The sequence below is a fragment of the Nanorana parkeri genome, unplaced genomic scaffold, assembly GCF_000935625.1.
Source record: "Nanorana parkeri isolate BGI_ZX_2015 unplaced genomic scaffold, ASM93562v1 scaffold26, whole genome shotgun sequence".
NCBI lineage: Eukaryota > Metazoa > Chordata > Amphibia > Anura > Dicroglossidae > Nanorana > Nanorana parkeri.
The window spans coordinates 387747-409669 of record NW_017306294.1 but is presented as its reverse complement, the minus strand read 5'-3'; the positions used below and the strand labels follow the sequence as shown (position 1 = coordinate 409669).

General features: G+C 41.4%; 1 protein-coding gene across 1 annotated transcript in view; it reads right to left on the bottom strand.

The window, feature by feature from the left end:
• Nucleotides 1-21571, bottom strand: part of TSPAN33 (tetraspanin 33) — a 27221-nt gene extending 5650 nt beyond the window's left edge. Inside the window, exons 1-5 of the mRNA XM_018565923.1 lie at nucleotides 21285-21571; nucleotides 11203-11260; nucleotides 7624-7751; nucleotides 5850-5924; nucleotides 38-133 (exon numbers count right to left, since the gene is read on the bottom strand). Coding sequence (XP_018421425.1) covers nucleotides 38-133; nucleotides 5850-5924; nucleotides 7624-7751; nucleotides 11203-11260; nucleotides 21285-21383 — 456 coding nt within the window. The 5' untranslated portion in view covers nucleotides 21384-21571. The remainder of the gene's footprint in view (nucleotides 1-37; nucleotides 134-5849; nucleotides 5925-7623; nucleotides 7752-11202; nucleotides 11261-21284) is intronic.
• Between the last annotated feature and the right edge of the window lie 352 nt (nucleotides 21572-21923).

Here is a 21923-nt window from a genome sequence, read left to right as displayed (position 1 = left end):
TATATAGATATATATATCTTAGTACACACACACTTACCTCTTTTTGGCCAAAGTCTATAAGATTCTGCAAGTCCAGATCATCCCTGTAGTGCACAATAGCATTGCCAAGCACTTCACTGACTTTCCCCCGAGCCTGTAACACAACAGATATTAGCAAAACACAGTCCCCTTTTACTAAAGGATATCCAATGATCCTTTCATTCACATGCATATGACTAAGGGGTCTATTTATTATATTTTCATAGCTCTTTTGTCCAGCAAAACTGCAGGTACATTTGTTCTGTGCATGTTAACCAGCTGTTGTGAGAATGGGACAAAAACGAATGTCCTTAGTGTAATTTCCCATCTGATTGAATGTTCTTCAATAGATTCATTCATACAGAGCAAACTGAATGGGAAAAATGCAACATTATGGCCACTATGTGGATCTGAGGATCATAGGAAATAAATACGTTAGTTATGTGCTACAATTAAAGAGAATGCTGGAAGGAATGAGCAAATAAATGTAACCATTGCTATTCCCATAGTATCAATGATTACATTTACATGCTCATTCCCTCCAGCGGTCTCAGATTTCTGTAAATCAGCCAAGTGTGTGGCCAGCTTTAGTATTTAGAAAAAGAAAGTTGAATCTTGAATTGTGAATGTTTTCAGGTTTTCTTACTTAGGTTTGCCAGTCTGTGTTACACTAAGTGAGTGTTTTTTTTTTTTAAAGTGAGAACTCTTCTAATAGACATGCATTTGCCAATTTTCCCTTAGCCCTGACTTGCAGCTGCAGATAACACCTTTTGGTGGTGACACTTTTGTAAACCACCCCCTATGTGGACAGATACTTCTGGATTCCTGTAAGTGTTCTACATCCTTCTACTTGCAGAACATAAACTGCCCCTTTAATTATCCAGATGCATCTTTCATGCCTTACATCTGTTTTTGTCAGAAGTATACAAGTCTATCCACAGCTGTGTTTAAAGGATTCTTAAATGATAAACGGAATGGCTTTTTCTGTGTGTAGTGTTACATAACCTAAATCTTTAGTATAAATGTCTTCCTGTCCAAAGTGAAAAAACAAAACAAAGCCCCTCCACTAAGCTACATTTTCCATATTGCTCATCTAAATCTTTCTATGGAGTTAGGTGCTTTGAGTGGCACACTACTACTTGTCAAGTATTATTGCATCCTGTGTATCACATGAATAACATTGTAGTGTGTTACATAAGTTCATATTATTTAAACTAAGGTGCTAGCACTGTATTTACAATTTTAATCATATCGTATTGTTGCCTGAACAAAGCAGTGGATAAATAGCTAGTGTGTTCTACTGTGCCCTATAGCATGCATAGTCTGCGTCTGAGTACAGCAAAGCCCTTTCATATTTCTGTAGTCATTTGTTTAGTGTTCAGGTAGCTGTAGAGCATCCTTTAAAATGGCAACTAAACTCTGGTAGTCTGTATGGTTTAAGTTGCCATGTTGGTGTCCTACCTTGTTTGATATGCACTGGCATTGACCTTGCTTTGACTCCTCACCTCATCTGTGTTCTGCATTTCGACTTTAATATTTACCTTGCATTACCTTTGGCAATGGCCTTTGACATGAGTCACCCTCGCTTGTACCTTGACTACTCTAAGGCCCCATTCACACTGAGCGATTTATGGAGCGATTTTTGCAGCGATATCGCTCATATTTCCGCGCTATATCGCTCTATGTAGCTTCACCAATACATTTCAATGTAGCTGTTCACATCTCGTCGCTCAATGTCGCTCAATATCGCTCAATATCGCTTGTAGCTCGTCGCTGGTAGCTTGTCGCTTCTACATGACCCTTTTTTAGAGCGATTTTGAGCGATATTGCTCCTGATTGCATACAGCCCAATAGGAAGACGTCACTCAATGTCGCTTGTCGCTCAATGCCGCTCAAAGTCGCGCGATTTCCATGTCGCTCAGTGTGAATGGGGTCTCATGCACATTAAGAGAACCAGAAATGTGGCTGCTAAAGGGTCAAGTGCACTGCAGAAGTGGATATAATGTCTAGCAGGCCACCCTTACATAGGGGCATTAAATAGTATCAATATTGTTACTTAGGAACATTTAAATCACTAAAAAGCAAAACAAAAATAAAATCGCAAATTCTAGAGGTTAAAGCTTATCACCAGGAATAAAACTACCCTTGCAGTGGGGCTATCCCTACACTGTAAGGGTTAACAGTCTATTTATGTCTAGGTGTATTGTGTGACAGAATTTTATTAGACAATTGGCACCCTCACGTATAATGCAGGGCCATCGGCTCTGCATAAGATGCAATGACGTCAGCAGGCCCTGAGTGCTGGAGTGCAGGGGGGAAGCGACTGAGGGCACCAGTCATGGAGCCTGCCTAAATGTGGATTATGTAACTAAAAGTCCATTACACAATACCCCTAAACAAAAACTAGCAGTTACTCTTGCGGTGCAGGGGTAGCCCCACTATAAGAGTAGTTTCTTCTTTTGGGGATGGTTTTTAAACGTTGCCCTGGTTTATCTAATTGGATCATGTTCATTCTTGTTTATTTGGTTTATCTGCACATGATTGGATTATTCTATTTTTTTTTTCTTGAGTAAATGTCTCACCTCCTTTAGTAAATTAGCCTAAATTTGTCAGTTACATCATAAATAGTAATTCTTTTTAAAGGCGTGTTTGATATTTCAAATATTTGTAAAAGAAGTGGGTGTTTCCTAGTCATCCTGTGATGTAATCTACAAGATCTGCCTGGACACATTTGCACAGGATGTAGTTGTTGAATAGACAGATCAAACAACATGACATTCTGGTACAATCTTTTACAAAGCTTACTTACAACATAGGTTGATGTAGCACATAGTGGTATTAAGCATTATTTTTCTTAATCTATAACTTCATCGTGTCTCATACTACTGTATAGCGACGTGAGCTTGTTACAGAACAGATATTAGGTACAATAACATTCTGAAACAGATGGTAAAGTGGTGTTTAATTCCGCTGAGTTATTAAGCTACCTTAAGCATACTTTGGCTCTGGTAAAAAGGATAGACACCTGAATAGGTGTTTCTGTGTACTCATGCATTACATTTCCTCAGCAGATGGACATGTTTAGTGCCAAGTTCATACGCTGAGAGCTGATTTACAATATGTCTGGCCCTTCAATAGGAAGATTCACCTTCTCTACTTACCCTGCTAACCATTGTCACTGAGACAGGGAGTGATGGGAAATCTAACATTTTGCAGTTATCACCAAAGCAAAAGAAGAGGGTAAATCTTCCTATAGGAACACCTGTTCCAGTGACAATTGTCAAACACTTTTTAAAGACCCAGGAGCTTTAAGCCATTATGTAGTAGTAGTAGTATGCACAGCGTATCAGTACATTATGGGAGCACTTCCTTCAGATGAGCAACAATGGCAGCATGTGCCTGCTCCCCTCACCATTCACATACTCTTGCTAGGTTTGCAAAGCCAACTTTATAGGGTTTATAGAAGTGCCCTTTTAAGGCTAAAGCTAGCCAAATTCCAAGCCACGGGTGGCCCTGTCAGTCTCACCTGGCTCAACTAACTTCATTTAAAAAAATCAAAGGAGTTTTCTCTTGTTCAGCCCATGTATGGCAAGCTTAAGGTAGCTTTAATGCTATTAGGGTACCTACAAATAGATGTTCAACAGCTGGTCAGTGTTAGAATCTTCTGTAGGATACTGTGTAATCACAATAAATGTATACTAGTCTTTGAGCTCATCTGTGGAAAATTAAGGTGCCCATACACTGCACGATTCTCGTATGAGAATCGCGAGAAATCCCGCGATCGTGCAGTGTATGGAAGGCGTGCGACCGTTTCTAATGTACGGTCGCGCGACTTTTGTACTTCGAGCTTGTTGGAAAACCAGCCGAGAATCGTACGATTTTCGGCTGTTTTTTAACATTAACGAGAGATGACAGCCGAACGAGCCGGTGTGCGAACGCGCACACTGCCCATTCAGCATTGGTCATCGGAACCCACCCCTCAGGGGGGCGGGCTTGCGATGATCGCAAGTACGATCTGCCTGTCCAAGATGGGCAGATTGTACGTTTTTTAAAGTACTTTACAACCCTCGCAAGACAAAATTCTTGCGAGGGTTGTAAAGTATATGGTCACCTTAAGGTTGTTCGTTGGCTGGATACTTATGTTTACCTATTACCACCTAAACTTCACTTTTACATCACCTAATAACTATGGCCAGATTTGCATTCATCTTGAAGTACATTTGTCAGTGCTATGTTATTCAATTTTTCTCCCAGTGTATGAATCTCGATATCCACCCTAACCTCTGGCTATGTTATTCTCCTGAACCTGTTAACTCCTCTGCCTAAGCTTCTTTCCTCTGGCTCATATTATGACATACTTGTCATGATATGGCAAAAAAAAAAAAAAAAGCGTAGGTTTGGATCATATTTTATTATCATAAATATTGTAGCCACGGGGACATTAATTCAGTATATATGTACAGTAACTTCTTAATACAGCGTCCAGAGTTCATTTAGAATATGCAAAGCATTTTAGCAATACAATGTTGAGAAGAAGTCAAATGTTGGATTTATGAGCTTGTCAAGCGGGGATCCACACAGCAGTATGTGCTCTCCCTGGACACTCTAGCCGATGCGTCTGAATCCGTAATAACCACAAAGTAGGTGTAAAAGTCTTACTTAGCCTTTTGAGACAAATGGCTAAAACCTTAAAAATGTTTGCAACAAAGTAATATCTCATAACTCCCATCCCATACAGTGCAGTCATATAACCTTCGGTAAAAGCCTGCTTGTGCAAAGATGAGCGCACACATGCTAGCGTTATGATAAAAGATGGGGGGAGTTATTAAAGTTTGGGTCTTTTTATGGTGCTACTGGTTCTGGTAGGCATACAAAATCAGTTTGTGGACTAGCATAGCAGAACAACAGGCAAGATCACTTCTCTTATTTGTGGATCTATAATTCATAACTTGAAACAGTTATGAGGTTTTAGGGCTTGTTCACATGATTTTCTGGTCCACATCTGGAGACGCGGTGCTATGCATGCAGTGCGTTTTTGACACGTTTTGGACACGTTTTTGATGTATTCCAGCTAAAAAAAAAAAAGTGGTTGGAGTGGGGCTGTCAGTATGTTAGATGCAGTGCGTTGCATTTTTGGCGCGTTCATGCATTTCCGGACCGTTTCCGGACCGGACAAAATGTGACATGCAGTATTTTTTCTGTCAGGACCGGAACGGACTGCGCTTGTGAGAACTGTAGCCCATAAAACACATAGGGATACATTGGGATGCAGTTTGGGTGCATGAACGCACGTATCTGGTCTGGGCAGAATCCGGACGTCGTGTGAACAAGCCCTTAAAGAATGTTTTTACTAAAATTTTACCTGTACTTATTAGGTAATATGCTGCAGCCAACCCCTTCCATCCAACTGGCTAGTCTAAGTGGGTGGCAACTCACTTTGATCTCTAAAGTATAACAATGGAAGTGTGCAAATAAATCTAGATCATATCAGAGGGGTACCATCAATGGGGAGTAAGGTTTCTATCCAACTCCAGAAGCAGGTAAAATACGTTTTATCCTTTTTCTTTTTAATAAGCCACACATTACTTACAAAGGTAACTAGTGGTTATTATCCAAGCTGACAATAGACCTCAGATGATGGTTTTAATGTGAAGACAGAAGTCTTTTTGACCAGATATAGAATAAGGAGGAGGAGGCGTTTACTACACATCATGAGTGACCCCTGATAGGTGGGGTGGCCATACAAAGTATACTGTATACAAATATTTATAAATAATCTCTGTAAAAGACATTACATTTCCAGTAAAATATATCCAGAAACCCCACATTACCTTGTCGGAGAAGACAAAACCCACAATGCCCGCGGACAGCTGCAGCAAGAAGACTATTGTCAGGCAGATTGAGAACTAAGGAAAAGAATCACAGTAAACTATTGTACTATTCAACACATCAAAATAAAAGCTAAAAAGTAAAAAAAAAAAGAAACAACAGACCCAAACAACTACGTTAGGCTGCTGCATACACCACATGAAATTAAAAGTATCACTACACAATGCAATTATATCAACAGCATTTAGACCATTCAAGAGCTGATTATCCATTCATCTTCACACTCAGGATAGTAAATGTAGCCCTCTATTCATACTTCTATTACCCGTGTAAAGCTCCTCTCCAGGGTAAGACACAGATAAAAGACATACAGTACAAGGGAGCTGTTTTACCTGTTAAAAGGATTTGTATTTCTTTTCTTCCAGACCTGAGATTTACAGAGCTCTGCCACACAACACAGCCCTGTCTGGCAGGGGAGGAGACCTGATCATTCCCTGTTGCGGTTTAGTAACAATTACATGTCTTGTTCTTGTCCCAGCCTCTAACCTGACAGCGAAAGGAAAAGCAGCATACTGATGTCTTCATTTATCTGTCACTCTGCTCTCTGCTCCTATGAGTATGCCCCTTGCATTGAAGCACAGCTAATTGGCTCCTTGTTCCGTTTCAATCCCCCACCTGGAAGCTCTGCTATTCAGGAACTGCAGGAGGCTGAAGTCAAATTCAGGTATTTACAATGCTTAAAGGAGAACTAAGGCCTAACTCTTTTTGGCCATAGTTCGTTTCAGGGTCACAGGAGGATAAATACTGTTGTCCTTTGGTGACCCAAAACTCAGTATATAGTGGGCTATTGTCCGCTATATGCTGGGAGCGCAGAGCCGTGCCGCAGCTGGGACGGATCCCAACAATACTGTCAAAATCCACCCCTCTGGCTGATTGACAACTGACTCTGTCTCTCTAAAAACAGAGACAGCTGTTCCCGCCCCTCTCCCATCTATACCTCCAGTCAGCGCTGGAGGATCGGACAGGGGTGGGGGGGGAATCCCTGCGGGGAGCGATGACTGACAGTCACTGCTCTCTGCAGGGAGAGGATCGGAAGTCAGCGATCAGTGGTATGTGTTCAATGACCTCCCGATCAATAGAGCCGACGCGTGACAGCTTCAGTGTCACAGGTCGGCTTTAATTATGGAGATGTGTGTTTTTCACTCACCCCATAATTCTCCTTTAAATGTAAACAATAAATGGAATGGTATAATAAAGTATATTAAAGGTCACTAAGCTACATTCATTTATGCTTTGATAGTGATATTAAAGTCAAAATGTTTTTAGGATATTTTAAATGCTAATAAAATCACTTACAATGGATGCTGCTGTTTCTTAACATTTAAAAGTTTTAGTTTCCTGCAGAACCAGCTGGTCCACTGAGCACTGGCCCTGATATTCTGTTTTAGGGTGGCTCCTTTCCTTCGCAGACTCCTACGGAGCCACCCTTGGGGTGTGCTAGTAATTCCTTAGAAATCTAAAAAGCTAATTGTGCATCTTGTGGTGGGAAATCAGTCAATCCAATGTTATAATGAAATGCTAAACAAGCAATAGGTATAGAGATAGTATTTTTTTAAAATGGGCTGACATTCTTTCTGCTTCTAATCCTTTGGAAATAAACTGTTTTGGGTGTTAGATCAATGCCAGACTCACAGTGGAGGTTCTTTGAAGAAGCACAGCAGTACACAGAGCCAATGATAATCTGTTGACATTTCTGTATTCATTTGTAAAACTTACAGTTTGCAGGAGGCAGATGTTTTCTCGTAGAGATCCAATACAGCCACAGAAGGTAATAAGGAACATCAAAATACCAACTGCTATAAGAAGTAAAGCAGGATCGACCGCAAGACAAGCCATAGCAGCCTCTGTGGGGTATTCACAGGCAAAATATTAGTAGCAGTAGTAAGGGAAAGAAATAACAATGACATTTAAAATGTAAGTCACAACAATAACAGTGCCTTCTATTCTCAAATAAATTGCAATGTAGATTTTTTCCTGGCTGAGTGGATGAATTTGGCATTAGCTTAAAAGGAAAGGAGGTGAGTGATTTGCACTCATTCCCATAGTTCGAGCTGACGTGTGACAATGAAACTGTCACACGTCAGCTCTATTGATCGGGACGTGAGCGAACACATACCGCCGCTCACTCACTCCCCGATCATCTCCCTGCAGAGAGCAGTGACTGTCACCGCTCCCCACAGGGATTCCCCCGCTCCGATCCTCCAGCGCTGACAGGAGGAACGGACAGGGGAGGGGGCAGGCAGAGCCTGCTGTCAATCAGCTAGCTGGGTTGACCTTGACAATATTGTCAGGATCCGTCCCAGTTGCGACGCTCTCATGGGGGAATTTATCAAAACTGGAGCAGACAATATCTGGAGCAATGCCCATGGCAACCAATCAGCTTATCTCTTCAGTTTGTCCAGCTGCGATTTGCATATGAAAGATAGAAGCTGATTGGTTGCCATGCACAGCTGCTGCAGATTTTCTCTGCCCGGTTTTGATAAATCCTCCTCTCAGTATATAGCGAACAACAGCTAGCTATATACTGAGCTTTGGGTCACGGGAGAACTTTAGTATATGTCCTTCCATGACCCTATACGATAAAAAGGTTACCCCGTAGTTCTCTTTTAAGCAGAGCTTCCAATGTGAATCACTTTCCCCTGAGACACCAGGGAGGATGTGATCTACAATGTTATGCAATGGGCTTCTAGGAATAGATTGCTCTACCTCATGAGGAAAACGATTGATATAAAAAGCTATGGATGGCAAGTAGGTTAGAGCTACAGCGTTGGTTCAGTTGGTCAGGTCTAGGTTCAGCAATGTTATGTCCCCAAAAAATGAAGTCAGCTAAATAACTGAATATACTGAATGGATTTTTTCTTCCCTGATGGCACAGGCATTATGCAAGATGACAATGCCAGTATTCATAGGGCGTTTAAATTGTGAAATGACATTTATTTGTGTCCAGAGTTGCATTAATTTTTCACCTAGACCTTGTAGTGATGATGGAAGAGTCAGACCACTGCATAAAGTCTTCTCCAGCACACCCCAAAGATTCTCAATGGGGTTAAGGTCTGGACTGTGGTCTCCAATCCATGTGTGAAAATGATGTCTCGTGCTCCTTGAACCACTCTTACAATTTGAGCCCAAGGAATCCTGGCATTGTCATCTTAGGATATGCCCGTTCCATCAAGATCATTCAAGTTATTCAGGTAGGCAGCTGACCTCATTTTTTTGGAACAAAACATTGCTGAACCTAGACCTGACCAACTAAAGCAGCCCCAGAACATAACACATCCACATCTCTTACCTATCTGCTTAACTAAATCCAGGTGGTGACTTTTTTTGGCCAGGCAGTGTATAGTACAGTACATGTACTTGCTCATGGTGTTTATGTCCCCATTAGAGATGGGAAGAGCTCGGGGAAAAAACTAAAAAATTGGGGGACAAAATGTTTTTTTACCAAAGCCGTGTTTGTTTTTTTTCTGAAAATTTTTAATAAACAAAAAGGAGTTTGGAATATGTTCTTTTACAATGATAAATAATATATCTTTGACAAGGTATTCAAACTATACAACATGAAGACTTAATGAAAGATTTGAGACTTTATGTAAAATGTTGTTGCCATCCAATACATGCTGCTGCAAATCTACTGGATCCAAGATTCAAAGGCAGTGCTGTTGTGAGTGATGGGAATACATGCATTTGACTGGATTACAAAACAAGCTGCACAGCTAGGACTTGATGTTGGTAAAGTACTTTGAAATATTGCAGAATAAAGAACATCTTCAGGGATTTGGGCCAGGAATGCAGTCTGGGATTCTGCAAAACATATCCCTCCTGCAATATGTTGGCAATGTCTCTGCACAACACAACCTCGCTTACTGCAGATTGCTGTATCTTCTGCTGCATGTGAAAGAATCTGGTCTATGTTTGGTAATATTCATACCAAATCAAAAAACAAACTGACCCGTGAAAGGGTAGAAAAGCTTGCTTCTATCCATGCAAACCTGAGGTTTTTAGAAGTCCATGAGAAAAATGACAAATATAAAGAGGAAGAAGAAATGGAAAATGAGAGAAATAGTTCAGAAAATGAGATAGATTAGACTGCATGTATTTGTTGTGTCTTCTTTCCTTTTCTCAATTTATTTTTTTAAAGCACCACTCCAAAGTTAAACCTCACAATGGGGTTTAAATATTGGAGGTTGACCTTACATCCACCAATGTCCATATCCTACTGGCACAAAAAATGGCAGTTATTTACCTTTGTATTTGCTATTGGTGCTAAGGGGCAAATCTGATTATCTTTTATGTTGGTTTCTTGCTTGTTTTGTTGGTTTTGAGGGAAAGGGGGTGGTTACCTGTTCTCATGTATAGTTGAAATGGTATTAACATATACAGTCCTTGTTGTTCCATTTGTAATAAAAAATACAATTTTAAAAAGCAAGTTTAGTTTATTTGCTGAATACACTGTACATTTATTTCAAGCACAATACTTTCATATACACTGCATTTCACATTCCTAATGACTTTCAATTTGTAAAAATACTCCACACTGAACTTTTTTTCAGTTTTTCTGAAAATTTTATTTTTTTCCAGAAAAACAGGGAAAAAAGTTTTTTTTCTCAAGGCTTCAACATTTCCAGAAATTTTACATCTCTAGTGCCCATTGCTCCCATCCAAATCCTCCCTTGTCACCTTCCCAGGGCATTTCTATAGTACAGTGAAGCAACAGCAGCACTGATAAGTGATCAAATTTGCTGTTCTCCATCTGCACATGTGCATGCAGTAGAGTCTGGTTGGCTAGAGCTTCCCTTTCTTTCATACTACGTGGTGCTATGCAGAGGTATACAAGAGACTAATATCAGCACATATTCAGATGCGTATGCTAGTCGTATGAACAATTACATGTATTAATTGTTAAATATAGAACACACAGTTACATTATTTGGTGTGTTGATATCTGCTTGGAGTTCAGCTTTTAAAGTGCACATGGTATTGAAATAAATCTGTGCTTTCTTCTGTCACTTTAATTTCCTACTGGTTGCCAACAGTTTATACTCCTCAACTGTACTTCTATAAACCCAAAAATGGGATTACAGTCTTATAAATATTTTGTGCACATGAATACTCAGAGAAGAGCAAAGGGTTACTACTGATCCAGCTCAATGACATCAATCCCAGTTTCCTGTTTTAAAGAAATGGAAGCTTCATATAAACACTGTGATTATATCATAGTAACATTTCACTCTGCGCATCCAGTGAAAGCTTTGCAGTGAACTCAAGAAACATGAAAAAAAAGTCTGCACCACTCACCAGCATGTTTCAAGAGCCTAGCATAGACTCCAATTCCCACCATCACTAGAGATATAACCTAGAAATGAAGGAATAAAGTATAGGTAAGAATCAAAATCATTATTCAATGTTAACATCACATTCAAAACTGAAGGTGGACGGAAAGTCATATTAAAATCAAAAGGTTTTTAACCTATTTAAAAAGCTGATGAAATCATTCACAATGTATGTTCCCTCTTGATGTTTAAAGTTAGTTTCCTGCAGAATCAACTGGTCCCCTGAGCCCTGGTCCTGATATCCTGTTTTAGGGTGGCTCCTTTCCCTTGCGGGGTCCTATGGAGCCATCCTTGTGTGTGCTAGTAAGCTGTATGTGTCTCCACAAACACACATAACTGAAGAAACGTTTGATGTGACAATATGCGTGAATAAACAAGACGCTTTTCTGGAACATTATCCATTGGTGTGCTGGTGACATTTATCATATCCACAAACACACAGGCACAGCTAGGCAAGTCTCTCCCTTCCCCCCTACTTCCGTTTCCCTCCTCCAATCCAGTAGATGAACAATTGCTGGAGACTGCTCTGTCCCGTGTGATCTTCTACTGGACAGGAAAATCAGGGAAGCCAAGCTGAGAGAGTTAATACTGTTTGGAAACATGATGACTGTAAGTGCTTGGCCAAATATGTAAAGAAATACTTTTTTGGGCAATGTATATTTGTTTTATCGGAATACATTATTAAACAAAAGCGTTCAATACTACTTTAATATTTCTCCAATAATTTCTAAGGCAGGTAAACCCAGTCTCACGTCCTGTAGTCAGGGCCGGATTTACTCTCTATACTGCCCCAAGGCCAGGTTCCTCAATGCGCCCCCCTGTATGCAGGCTGCATGCAAGTGATCTCGGCGACAATCGCAGAGATCACTCGTACAAAACAAACAGCAGCTTCCCCGCTGTACATTTAGTCCTGCTTGCCCAAAGCAGTGCTAAATGTAGAAAACAACTACCCGCCCGGCGCCCGGGACTGCATGTCCTGGGCATCAGGAGATAGGAATTCCACAACCCTGCTGCCCCTCTACTCCCTGCTGCCCCAAGGCCGGGCCTCAGTTGGCCTTGTGGAAAATCCGGCCCTGCATGTAGTCTAGATTTACCTATTTGGTTGCTAATTGACTGACAGAGACGGGCTCAAGACTGCAATAATACCTCAAAATATTATCTTTTCGAAAATATATTTTCACTTTAAAGCCGTGCATCAAAGCCAACTTGCAGGCCTTAGTGTGAACCTGGAATGGCAAGTAGCTGGAAACCAAAAGTATCTATATGGTGTATTGCAAACTTTGGAGAAGAACTACATATGGGACAACTTTTTTAACATCTGGTAGACTCTATTACACTAAAATCCCAGCTGAACTGCAAACCTAAATGGCCTGGCCAGGAAGGGGGTCTAAACACCTGGTCTTGAAGTGGTTAATAGTAGTCTGTGAATGACTGACCCATGGCATGCTTTAGAATCCTATTAGGCTTACCAACCATGAATTTTACAGTCCGCTATAGCAGCCTCGGTTGGTATTTATTATATGTTTCAGAAAACAGAGCGATCTAGCCTAACAATATACAGTATGTAGATGTACTCTTTCTTAAACCTTAGACTTATCAGAGCCAGTTTTCAAATGACATTAAGAAACATTGCTCTTTGTCAAGAGAACTGCATTCCTCTTTTTAATGAGTGTGCAGGATTTATAGCATAGCTCAGAGGTAAGCATTGCATATTAAAAGAAGTATGACATTGACTGGAAAGTCACAAATGTTTAATTGTGCTAAATGTATTTGTATGATTAGATCCTTTCCTTCTTTGTTTTTGAAGCCCATAACAGTGATCAGAATATACAAAACATGAGTAAAGGTCATGATATTCTGTATGTAAACTAAATATACAGACAAAAAAAAAAAAAGAACTGTTCCATGACTGCTTCATGCTTTGTCAATATAACCTCGGCCAAACCAGCATTTAAAGTGATAGTATTTGATCTTTAAGAGTTTTAGCTTCCGGCAGAATCAGCTGGTCTCCTGAGCACTGGCCCTGATATCCTGTTTTAGGGTGACTCCTTTCCCTTGCATAGGGTCCTATGGAGCCACTCTTGTGTGTGCTAGTAAGCTGTGTGTGCGTGCACATAGACAGACACAGCAAGGCAATACCCTGCTCCCCACTCCTCCTTCTCCAAGATTGTAGATGGATAGCTGCTGCAGACTGCTATTTCCCTTGTGATTTATTTTTTACTACACATGAAGTTCAGGGAAGCTGAGATGAGAAAGTTGGATCTAGTTGTTTGGAAACATGATGACTGCAAGGGCTTAGGCAAAAATGTAAAAAAAATAAAATTGTTGGGCAATGTGTATTTGTTTGATCTGGATTCATCATTGAAAAAAGTTTGATACTACTTTAATGTCCTCACCCACTGGTATATGGTCCCACCTGGATTGAAACATCTCTACCCTTTACTCAGCAACATGTTTTAGACACTGTAACACCACGCGTTAGGTGGACCTGCCCTGTGTTTAACAGATTTTGGACCAAAGTGTTTAAACTTTTACAGACCCTTTTTAATATCTCTTTTCCAAAAGACCCTTGGACTGTACTCCACCATCTTAAACCTCCCTTCCTCACCAAGCCCCAATTTAAAGTACAGACATACAGTAAGTGCTATTAGCTGCTAAACAAACTATCGCAAAAGCTTAAATGAAGCAGTTTGCTGTAGTTAGGCAACACATGAGAAGTTCACTAGCATACTCATGGACACCCACAGGATATTTCTCGCAGTGTGGTCCCTGTGGATACAATTTTAAAAGTGTTTCTCCTCTCTTACAGTTCATGCTTTGATCAACACTCAAACTAAACATTGGACTGGACCTCAACAATCTAGGCCAGGGAAGATCTACCCCTATTACACTCTATGATACTGCCTCAACTCAACCAATTCGCACATCATTTACTCCTCCCATACAATTATTACCTTATGTATCATGTGCCCCTCCTACTAGATTGTAAGCTCTCACGAACAGGGCCCTCCTAACCCTCCTGTATTGAAATTGTATTGTAATTGTACTGTCTCCCTCTATTTTGGAAAGTGCTGTGCAAACTGTTGGCGCTTTTTAAATCCTGTATAATAATAATAAAAATACTGCTTCAAGGGTTAGAAAACTTTCAATGTCCACTGACATAAAAAAACATGCATGTGATCGCTTCTCGGCCTTTTGGATAAGATCAAGTGTAGTATCTGTTCTTATCAGTTCTAGAGGGGAAAAGCATGGACTGTCCTTGGGACGGACAGTTGCTTAGTACCTTCAGGAGTGAAGGTAGGTGCTTGAGGCGACTCCTTGTTAGCAGCAGGGGGAGTTTCCTCGGCACTATTGCCTACTGACTGAACGGATGCGAAGCTTGGTCGAGGCTCGAGGGTTCAGGGGCGGCAGAAGCCCGTGGTGTTGTGCCCCCTGGGGGTGGTGTCCCAGGGGTGAGCAGAAAGTCACATGGGTATGGGACCCCACGTGACTCACTGTGCACTTGGTCACACACCACATTGCAATTTTCTGCACTTCGCCTCCAAGACAGGCCTTATGGCTAGTCTGGGGCAATATTTTTGCAATCCGGCCCCTAAGGCCTGTCAGAGTGGTGCACTGGCACTTTAGATTTATTTAAGCACTCCATGCACAATTGGCACTTTTTTATTTTAAATTTTGACCCACAGATGCTGAAGGTGCAGGTTTCTTCGGGCCTATTCCTGATGCTGGGAGGAGATTCTGTGCCTTGTAGGGGGTTCTCTGTCTCCTCCCACCCAGGAGGTGGGTCTCTCTTCGGGAGAGCCCACTTGCCTAGTACTGTGAGGGACCTGTTGCGGCAGGTCCCCGAAGGAAATGGGTCCACCGGCCTTCGGGTTGGTGGACCAACAGTCTCAACCCCTGTCAGGAGCCTTGCGCCCCGGGGGGTCGGGAAAGTAGGTCCCTTCTTTCGAAGGACCTTGCACCCTTGTGCACGTTTTTGTGTGCTGTGATTTCACGGTTCACTTTTTTGTTCACAGGGGGAAGTTTGATGCACGTCCACGGGCTTCGAAAAAAAACAAAACAAAAAACAAAACAAAAAACCATGCATGTGGTCTTGTAACTAACATCATTGTTGTATGACTGTAAAATGCTGTACCTACAATTATAAGAGTCTCTGTAACTTTAACGTTAAAACTGGTAAACTTTTTACATAAAAATCTATTTAAAATGAAAAGAAAAGCTGAAGATTCAATTAAATGTTCTGAAACAGTGCTACCTGAAATAAAAGGCTTTGGTGGAACTATATTGGCCTTTTCTCTGAAATGCTTTGCCAACTGTGTATAGTTTTCTTGATGCGTATGAGAAATTTTACATCGGAGGAAATCAGTGCTATCGAGATCACTATTCAGAGGGTAAAGCATACAGATATACATATATCTTATGCAATCATTAAATCATGTAGTAACAAGCACATATAAATGTAAAATTAAATTCAAAAATAATTTTCAGCTAAACATGAAAATAAGTCAAATGTGTACTCTCTGAAAATGGCCCTCTTACAGTATAGACCAACACAGTTAATAAATGAGTTGTAGTAATTGATTTGTGGTTTTATTTTTTAGATGTGTCAAGTGACATCCATTTATTTTGAGGGGAATTTTGAAAAAAAGAGACTCTCCTTCAAATGAATGGTTGTTTGCACATGTTAAGTAAAAGTGACACTAAACTTAGGAGGTAAATCTTAAAAAATGCATTCAAGTACCTGAACTATTAACAAAAATGTAGCTCGTTTGTGTATCACTCAGCTGTAGAATCTCAAATCATCTCTTCTCTCTGAATTGGTGCTGACATTTGTCCTTCCTTCTTGAGGGTGGCTACCTTTGTTCCCCATGGTCCCTGTGTGTGTTGTAAAGTAGCCACCGCCCCAAGCTCGCTCCCGTGATAGACTATAATTCCAATACAGATTAGTAAATTAAAGTCACTTTAATGTCTTCAGCTAAAAAAATACACTGATGTATTTTAAATAAAAATTGTTCTTGCAGTAATATTTAATTGTAAAGCTGATTCCATAATATGACAATCCCATATGTAGATATGTATCCCATATGTATCCCATATGTATCTACAATACTGCACAGGACAGTTGATAATGTTAATAAAATTGCATAATAGTTATTTTAAAAAAAGTGACCTGAATATGCCTCAACTTCCATCAATGCTACAGCTAAGAGAATAAAATATGGACTCTAGGGAGTAAGAACAAGTCAGTGAGCAGCTGTAGAGATCACATGGGTATCACTTACACCGCTACCCATGATTGTTCATTTGATAGCGTTCTAAGTTCTCTAACAACCACTAAAGAGCTTGAAACATTCCTAAGGGGCTTTAACACGACTCTTCAGCCTGCTCCTCTAACAGAAACACAATGGCACTGCCCTTTCCAGACCAAGTCAATTTGGAAACCTCACACCTTCTCACCCAATTTTACAGGGAAATAAAAGCAACCCCACCAAGTATAGAATACTGTAGGAAATAAAATGAAAACTCCTTCTTAGTACTTAGACAATGCTGTGCAATAACAATACGATCTCTAAAAATGGATTATTGGACCAACATTTACACTACATGTTGTTCCATGCTAGGACACCCTTATCTGCAAGCAATTCAGCCAAATCAAGTAATAATCAGGTTTAGCAAATGTAGTAGAACATGTGACAAGCTTGTATATTTGCCAAAAAAGGTTGTTATTGCTTGCAAAGTTTCTCCAATAGGGTCAATTCATCTTACCACATGGTGTTTTTTATCATCAGTTATTTTCTTATTTGAAGGATCAAACATGATCCACTGAAGGTTTTATTGCACAGATCAGCTAAATTTACAATCTGTATTAATGTTATCAATGTATTTTTTTATGATATTATTTATCTAGAAAAATCATGTAAACTGAACAATTTCAGGAAATGTAGAACATGGGAACATGGTCATTATGACCACTGAGAGGTGAAATGGATAACATTGATTATCTTGTTACAATTGCACCTGGAAGTGGGTGCAATATATTAGGCAGCAAGTGAACATTTTCTCTGTAGTTGATGTGTTGGAAGCAGAAAAATGCAGGTGGGGAGCGAAGCCTAGCCCGTGTAATCTGATCCAATAGAAGAGCGAATGTAGCTCAAATTGCTGAAAAAGTTAATGCTGGTTATGATAGAAAGGTGTCTTAACACATTGCATATGGGGCTGCAAAGCTGCAGATCAGCCAGGCTGCCCATGCTGACCCGCCATGTGTTCACCGCCAAAAACGCCTTCAATGGGCACGTGAGCATCAGAACTGGACCATGGAGCAATGGAAGAAGGTGGCCTGGTGTGATGAATCACAATTTCTTTTATATCATATGGATGGCCGGGTGCATGTGTGTTGCTTACCTGGGGCAGAGATGCCAGCAGGATGCACTAGTGGAAGAAGGCAAGCCAGCAGGTGCATTGTAATACTTTGGGCAATGTTCTGCTGCAAAACCTTGGGCCCTGCCATTCATGTGGATGTTACTTTGACATGTACCACCTACTTAAACATTTTTGCTGATCAAGTACACCCTTTGGAAATGGTATTCCCTGATGGCAGTGGCCTCTTTCAGCAAGATAATGCACCTGGTCACACTGCAAAAATGGTTCAAGACTGGTTTAAGGAAGCCTTTCTCAACCAGTGTTCTGTGGCACCCTGGGACGCCTTCTGCCTTCCTCAGGGATGCCTCAAAATTTTCACATAGTGTCATGCCTTTCCATGGAGGTAACTCTGATGTGAAATGGGAGTCTTTGATATGAAAGGGGGGCTCTGATGTTAAGGGGGAACTTTCATCTGAAAGGGGGGATTCTGATGTCAAGAGTGGCCCTGTGTTGTGAAGGGGTTCCTACTGTGGGAGGGGGATTCTGATGTGAAAGGCAGGCTTGTGATGTAAACAGGGGCCCCTGCTGTGAGAGGGGTGCTCTGGTGCAGAAGGAGGGGGCTCTTGATGTGAAGGGGCTCTGGTGTGAAGGGAGGGGGGTCTGATGAGAAAGGAAGGGGCTCCTAATGTAAAGGGAGGGCTCTGATGTGAAAGGTCAGATTCTGATGTGAAAGGGGGGAGGGGGGCACTGATGTGAAGGGGGTCTTTTGATTTGAAGTGGGAATAACAATTGTTTGTGTTTTTTTTCCATGTGGTCCTGCCATACCAGACCCCTATCTGGGATAAGGCTCTGGTATGGATTTTGGAGGGGCCACACATTGTTTTTTACATTTACATATTTTACATTTTAAAATGGGGTGCCTCGAGATTTTGCATACTTGTAAAGGGTGCAACAACTGAAAAAAGGTCTCGTTCATTGGGAGCAAAAAGGGGACCTACTCATTATTAGGTGGGTGGTCAAAATGTTATGGCTGATCGGTGTATACTAAGAATCAAAAAATATCAACAGACTCAGATTTTAGCAAACTGACTCTAATGTACCAAATGTTTTTTCTCTCTATACTAGAGTAGGGGTGCTACATCATTTTTATAGTGAGGCCCCAGGTTTTAATTGTTTATTGTTCTGGACCCATGCTGTGTTTGAACAACATTTTATTTAAAAAATAAACTGACTATCTTCCAAAACTAATCCTGGAACATCATCCAGGGTCCCACCAACTGGAGGCACCCTTGGCATTGGTCATCAATAGCCTCCAAAACTGATTCTAGGACATCATCCAGGGTCCCACTAACAGGAAAGAAAACCCTGGCATTGGTCATCAAGAACCCCCTAAACTGATTCTGAAACATCACCCAATGACCCACAAACAGGAAGCACCCCTGGCATTTGGTAATTAAGAACCCCCAAAGCTGATACTGGGACATCATCCAAAGTCCCACCAACAGGAAGCACCTCTGGCATTGGTCATCTGACTAACTACTGAATTATGTTTTATTCTTCTAACACCCACATTCCTAGATACAATGGGGCACAAAGATAACATCTGCTGTTATCAATAGTACTTTGAGAATCCCTTGTTGTCAACCTGCCACTTAATTTCAGTAAGCTTCAGATTAAAATTCTAGGCACTGCAGTTTGCCTTTGAATGACTTTATAACTAATGTCATCATAATTCTGATCTCATTCACGAACACATTTCAAATTGCCCTCTATGTCACTGTGATACTAATGTCCTCATTCATTAGCACATGCATGGGTAACATCTCTTGTGCTGACCCCAGTCTGGCCTTATTCGATTAGACTAGACCCCAACTTCAACCTTTCATTACCTACCCCCCACCTCCCTCTTTACCCCAGTCATTCATTACCAAGTAACCAAATTCCAAGTAACCAACTTCAGTCACCTAATTACATATATTTGTTAATTAGTAACTTCCATCACCTGCAGCCACTGCCATCTCTCTTACCTAATGTATCTTGTGCACCCCCTCCTTCCTTTAATATTGTTGATTTGTCAGTCACTAACATTAAGGCCCCGCTCACAAAAAGGCGTTATAATTTATGCACGTTTGTATGTGCGGGTTCAGCTAGCTTTTTTTGCATGTTTATGCACGTTTTACACATGAAGATGCACACACATGAAGAAACACGTTTTGACTGGCAGCTTAAGACATTGTAGTCAAACTGCCCCTGCACTGCAAGGGTTAAATGCTTGTTTATGTTTAGGATACTTGTGTGATGGATTTTTCCTTGCCTGATCCCACAAAAATGAAATAAACTGTTGCTGTACTTTCTGTTGTTAGCTAAAGTTAGGCTTTAATTTATTAGTTAATTATCTTAAATCCATCTAAATCTAATAGTCTAATAGTCCATCTAACACTTCCCTCTCCATTGACGACGATGCTGCTGTCCAAGGCTGCCCATGCTTCTCTTCCATAGATACAGTGAAGGAGTGACTGTAGCCACCCTAAAGTTGGGTACACGTATTGAATTTTGTCAGGTTCCTGATGAACAGTGGGTTTGCACCCTTCCAGCCGACATGCCTTAATCAGCTGGTCCTAGTAGCCCGTTGGGAAAATTCTTGGCCAAACGGAGTTGGCAACCAATCAGCTGTAGATTGCATTTGAGTATTCTGACAGCGGAGAGTACCCACTGTCAGAATACAATGCACATAGCAGGGTATTTCTCGATCAAAGCTTGTAAGTGTTTTGACGGAGGAATATGTTCTATTTTCTTTGTTTATCCCGCAGGTTGAATGAAGAAAATATATACTTGTATACCTGGCTTAAAATAGGAGGTGTGTTAAAATACCCAAAAACTGATATTTGATCCATGGGTGGCCCTCCCAGCACCCCTCTGCTAAACAAAAAAAGAACAGTGACTGCAGCCATTCAGCTGCAGGTGCTGCCCAGGTATTCAGAGAGCGGCACACCTGCTGGCAGGGGAGATTCCCCTATCCATGCTGTTTAGCATTAATGGGGGAAATTGAGCACTTTCTTGGCCTGAAACAGAAAAAAACTTGTGTATAGCCAGCTTTAGTAGACGTAAAGGAATAAAAAAAAGCCTACAGCAAAATGCTAACACAACCACCACATCTATAGTGGTATATAGTATATATACTGCACTATTTTACATTTCTGCTCCTGGGTCTGGATACACTTTAACAAGATCTATGTTGCTACATCCTGGATAAACCACTTGTTACACAGCCAATTCCAAAGAAATGTTCAATCACTGCAGAGACAAGCTATGAAAACAGTGTGAAGACGATCCAATTGTCCCCACCCTATAGACAGTGACACAGCAGCACCCATCACTTGAGTCTTATTATTAGCAGGGATAGATCGATCCCCAATAGGACATCATCATCATCATCCTTAGCTCACACAGCCAGTGTCTGTGACACCCAGCGACCTTTGCCTAGGAATGCACGGAATGGGACCCGTGCCCCAAGTGGCACGTCATGTACAAATATAACACAAACTGGGAGCTGGTACGACACAAACTGGGAGCTGGTACGACACAAACTGGGAGCTGGTACGACAAAAAATGGGAGATGGTACGACACAAACTGGGAGATGGTACGACACAAACTGGGAGCTGATACAGCACAAAAAGGCAACTTACCCAGAAGAGCATGTTAAAGAAGAACAGCAGGTACTTGACCACAGGGCTAACGAAGGAGAAGTCCTCCCCACTGACATTGACTGCCGATCTCCTAGCCATGGCCAGTACCGTACGATGTGCTCTCTATGGAAAGCTTATCGGCTTGTTTTGCAGAAGACCCCGAGGACATGTGAGTATACCGATCGATGCCTGGGCGAGCACAGCGACCGCTAGCGTTCCATTCCTCGAGCTTCACTGGCCATTGTCAATCTATAAGACGAGGACTGCAAAGAGGGAGCGCAGCGATCAGCCCCATTCACAGCGCACCAATCGGCCCCATTCATAGAAGCAGCGATAAGCGCATAACACAGCAGCGCTAACGTTCCATAGCAAAGGCGCTCACCTGTTGCTGATTGGATGAGCCGCATGCAACTTGCACGGTGATTGGTTTATCAGTCTGCCGCTCACGCTGCAAAGGCACGGAAGGAATGAACACCTGTATGGGGCAGTGGCTTCTTGGCTGGGCGCTGGAGCGTGAAGCGGAGGGATCACTGTGACAATCCATATGGTGACAGCAGGGGAAGATCGCCGAGCCTTGTATATGAACTGAAATGGAGGATCTGTTCTCTGTATGTACTGCTGGCTATAGAATTTCCATGT